General features: G+C 40.4%; 1 protein-coding gene across 1 annotated transcript in view; it reads left to right on the top strand.

Annotated features, from left to right (window-relative positions):
• The window catches only part of LOC136843096 (uncharacterized), a 17,275-nt gene extending 15,115 nt beyond the window's left edge, over positions 1 to 2,160 (top strand). The window contains exon 4 of the mRNA XM_067111083.1: positions 2,011 to 2,160. Coding sequence (XP_066967184.1) covers positions 2,011 to 2,160 — 150 coding nt within the window. The remainder of the gene's footprint in view (positions 1 to 2,010) is intronic.
• Positions 2,161 to 4,537: the final 2,377 nt, after the last annotated feature.

Genomic DNA, 4,537 nt, shown 5'->3' with positions numbered 1-4,537 from the left:
ACACAATGAATATTGGTAACGCTGAATTTTGGACTGGGAAGCAAGCAAGCACGATTTCACCGGCTGATACAGACTGCAGAAATCTACTTTGTTCCTACAGTAACGTACTGTAGAGAGTAGAACAGGATATAAATTTGGAGGCCAAATGCCAGCACTGGGACCTGAGTCTTCAGCATGAAGCGGGAATTGAGAGTAAGGTCTGAAAAGGTGTAACAGAGAGCTAAGGCCTCACCAGTTGCACTATGAAACGATTGCCAGGAAAGGGTGGAAATTAAGATGGAAGAATATCAGAACGAGGTACAGTAAAAGGAATGAAAGTGGTTGTAGCTAGTTTAGTAAGCCGCAAGAACCTGAGTAATACCTACAGTGCATCGCATGAGATGCACTGACTGCACTACCCCCCCTACGGTAGTAACGTACTGTAGGCATTACTTAAGGTTCTTTGCAGCGTCATTTCAGCCACCAAGCTGCAACACCTTTCATTCCTTTTGCCGTACCTCCGTTCATATTCTCCTAAGAATTGTTTCATAGTCCATCTGCAAAGTTATCCTCCTGTTACATCTTTTAACTCATAATTTCTCCTTTCAGGCTGAATGACCTCATGAGTCCCAGCGCTTGGCCTTTGGCCAAAATTTCATATTCTTGCAGTAACACTTCTCGTTAGAGCCTCATTCGCATGAGATTAAGAAGGCAAAATGCAAATACTCGATTAGAATTAATCGACAAAAACAAAGAATATTCCCTGGGGATCTTTATAGCGGAAAATACCTTTACCATCATTTTCACGTACTTGACTTATAATTGTATAATACAAATTTATGCCTTACGCTATAAGCAGAAGAGCACTTTGAGTATTCACTGAGAACTCATGCCTCAGTTGCTTTTTACGTGAAACATATATTGTTCATGCCACAAAAATCCATTAAAAATTATATTTGACCCCAGTTCAAAAATAATTTTTTTTTCATGCTTATTTGGTTTTAGTGGAGTAAGAGTGTGTTAACAAGGAGCGAAAGAGCACGCGCGTGCCTGCCCGAGAGAGAGAGAGAGAGAGAGAGAGAGAGAGAGAGAGAGAGAGAGAGAGAGAGAGAGAGAGAGAGAGAGGCGTTAAGCAAAAAATAAAACTGCTAAGATGGTAGGTTTCGATTTTACTTATAAATCATTTCTGAAAAAAAAACAGATTTTGAAAAGCAGGTTTTAAAACTTCATTAATTTCACTAACTTTCGAAATTTACATCTCTCGAGCAAGTTACGAAAAAGATAACAGAGTTTCTCGTACTTGAATGTATTTTGCAATAATTGTTGCGCAAGGATGATTTTACTCTGAAAAAAAAATCGAGATGAGTAATCTGAGATTAATAAAGAACAAAATTTATTCTAAATCTTCTGGTACACTTCTGAATAATCGGAATATAAAATTTAGGCGAAAGGCCAAGTACTGGGACCTATGAAATCATTCAGCGCTGAAACGGAAATTGAGAGTAAAAGTGGGTTTGAAGGGTGTAACAGGAGGAAAACCTCGCAGTTGCACTATGAAACAATTGTTAGGAGAGGGTGGAAAGCAAGACGGAAGAAGTATAATATGAACACAGGTACAGTAAAAAGAATGAAAGGGGTTGCAGCTAGGGTCCGAAGGGACGCTGCCAAGAACCTTAAGTAATACCTACAGTGCACTGCGTGAGGTGCACTGATGGCCCTACCCCACTACGGGGTTCTGGTGCATTTGAAAGCAACGATTCAATCTTTGGCCTAATCTAGACTCGGTCTGCACTAGAAGAATTATTATCCTTCCCATTAATAACATACTAGGAAGGGTTACTCTAACACTACTGCTGAGCGGTCCTAAGCCTAAACAGAATAAGCTCGAAAATGGATAAACAGAGTTTTATTTCTAAATGAAATTTAGCGGAAGAAACCTCTACCAAAGCCAAGGGAGAAAAAAAGGAAAAACTGGATCCGCGTCCATGTCTTGATCCTGCTTAAAGGATAATTTATCTTCCCTGCCCATAGCCAACGCAAACACCACCTCCTCCCACTCTCCCACTTCCTCCTCCCTCCATCCCCTGCCCCTTCCCCAAAATGTCCTTAAAATTCATCAAAAGCTTATCGAGATATTCTCTAGAACTTGATTTGGACAAGCGCCGAAATGACGAATTATGAGCTACAAAATACAGTGATAAAAATTACATCCCTCCCTACGAGGAGAATTATGAACTGCTTAAGATTAATTTGGAAAAATGGAATATAGAATGTAGGCCAAAAGCCTAGAGCTGGGACCTATGAGGTCATTCAGCGCTGAAAATCAATCTGAGCGTAAAAAGTTTTGGAAGGTGTAAGAAAAGGAAAACCTCGCAGTTGCACTATTAAACTATCGTTAGCAGAGGGTGGATAGCAAGATGGAAGAAAGAGAATATGAATGGAGGTACAGTAAAAGGAATGAAAGGGGTTGCAACTAGGGGCCCAAGGCAAGCTGCAAAGAACCTTAAGTAATGCCTACAGTGCACCGCATGAGGTACACTGACGGCACTACCCCTACGGGGTCCTTGCGATTTAGCACATCCAGTCACGAAATGTGGAGCGTCAAAGAATTTCCACGCGCTTTTTACCGTCTCATCTCCTATCCCTGTCACTTTTCTTTTCTTTTCATTTGTTACTTCACTGTTCATCTGGCAACTTAGGTTGTGCCACTTTCCTGTGACTTCAAATTCAGGAATCTGAATAACTCTGCTGTTTCTTTCCTAGTACTTGCTTTCTTTGCTATGTTACGGTATTCATTTAATGACACATTCCTCGGTTCGGGGAACCTTTCATATTGCTGTATTTGCATTGTTTTTAGCACTTCAGTTGTATTTTTCACTGAATAACTCGAAGGCAGAGCTTTAGCTAGACGGGACAAATCTATTTCTGTGAACAAACCTAACTAGGGCAGTCTCTTAATAGGGGTCAGAACCATGTGTACGCTGAAACACTAACTGGGCTAAAAAAAAAAATAAACAAAAACAAATAAAAAATGTGCTGAAGTTTCTTCAGCGCAATCGAGTTTTCTGTACAGCGCATAATCAAGGCCACCCAAAATAGATCTATCTTTCGGTGGTCTCGGTAAAATACTTTATGAGCCGCGGCCCATGAAACTTTAACCACGGCCCCGTGGTGGCCTGTCCTATATCGTTGCCAGAAGTACTATTATGGCTAACTTTAATCTTAAATAAGATAAAAACTACTGAGGCTAGAGGGCTGCAATTGGCATGTTTGATGACGGGGGTGAATGATCAACATATCAATTTGTATTCCTCTAGCCTCAGTAGTTTTTAAGACCTGAGGGCGGACAGAAAAAGTGCGGACGGACAGGCAAAGCCAGCACAATTGTTTTCGTTTTAGAAAACTGAACAAACCCTAGCTAGACTGAAAGTCATTCTAGCTAGAGCGCTCTCACTTTTGTTTACGCTATCTAGACACTAGAGAGCTTTACGTAGAGCAAGTCTAGCTAAAACGTCCATAGTGTACGTGTACCGTTAGCATACAACACGAATTGTCTTATCCTGCAATAGTCCCTCTAATAACATTTCACTGAATAAAAGCTTTAATAGACCTCTATTAGGGCTATAAAAATTGCTTCAGTATTCAAGACTGTCAACAATCCTTGGAAGTACTTCCAAAGATTTATAACGCGTTTAAATTTTTCATCTGAATATTAAAATTTGAGTTGGGTATAAAGTTTTCAGCTTTTCTGAAAGTCTTCAACATTTTTTATTTTTTTCATGAATGTCGTCACTGCTCTCCATATATTTTGACATGTTTATATGTACTATGTTCATCCCCTAGGTGTTCTTAATTCCAGTTGTGAAGATGTCTCTGACCTCACCACCATAGAAAAAACAACGAAATCTCATACAAGAAAGAAAAATGTATTCAACAGAAGCCGCTGAATCACGAGATAAGAAAAATACCTATCTCCAGGTATCTACCCTTTCGTCCGGCATGGAGAGAATAAACTGCATGGAATCCGTCAAAAATGAAAAAAAAAAAAAAAAAGAGAAGAAGATTCACGACAAACCTCAGCTGGGAGTATCATTTTTTGTAGCCAATCCAGATATTCCATTGCACCGGAATATTTCTCTCTCTCGTCCACAGGTGGCGCGCGCGCTCGCCGCACTGTCCGAGCTAGTCATTTTTTTTTTCGGTCCCAGAAACCTCTTCTTCGTCTCAGGGGATTTGAGAAGCGAAAGCCTTCATCATACAACCCTTTTCGAACGCTGCCTCCTCTCTGCTGATCAAGACCACCGTTTCGTAGTATCGGCTTAGAGAGAGAGAGAGAGAGAGAGAGAGAGAGAGAGAGAGAGAGAGAGAGAGAGAGAAGAGAGAGAGAGTTTTCAGGATAATGAAAGAACTACCTAATAACAATTCTCTGGCTGAAGTCCTAAGCATGTGGAAAATAACCAGAATCATCTGGTTTTGAAAGAAAGTCTAGATTAATACTGTGATCAGTGAATAAACCCTTCCCTCCTTGATTTCGCATGGGTCATATAAGCGTGCGCAA

Source organism: Macrobrachium rosenbergii, chromosome 2 (genome assembly GCF_040412425.1).
Source record: "Macrobrachium rosenbergii isolate ZJJX-2024 chromosome 2, ASM4041242v1, whole genome shotgun sequence".
Lineage (NCBI taxonomy): Eukaryota > Metazoa > Arthropoda > Malacostraca > Decapoda > Palaemonidae > Macrobrachium > Macrobrachium rosenbergii.
This window is presented reverse-complemented; position numbering and strand designations above follow the sequence as displayed.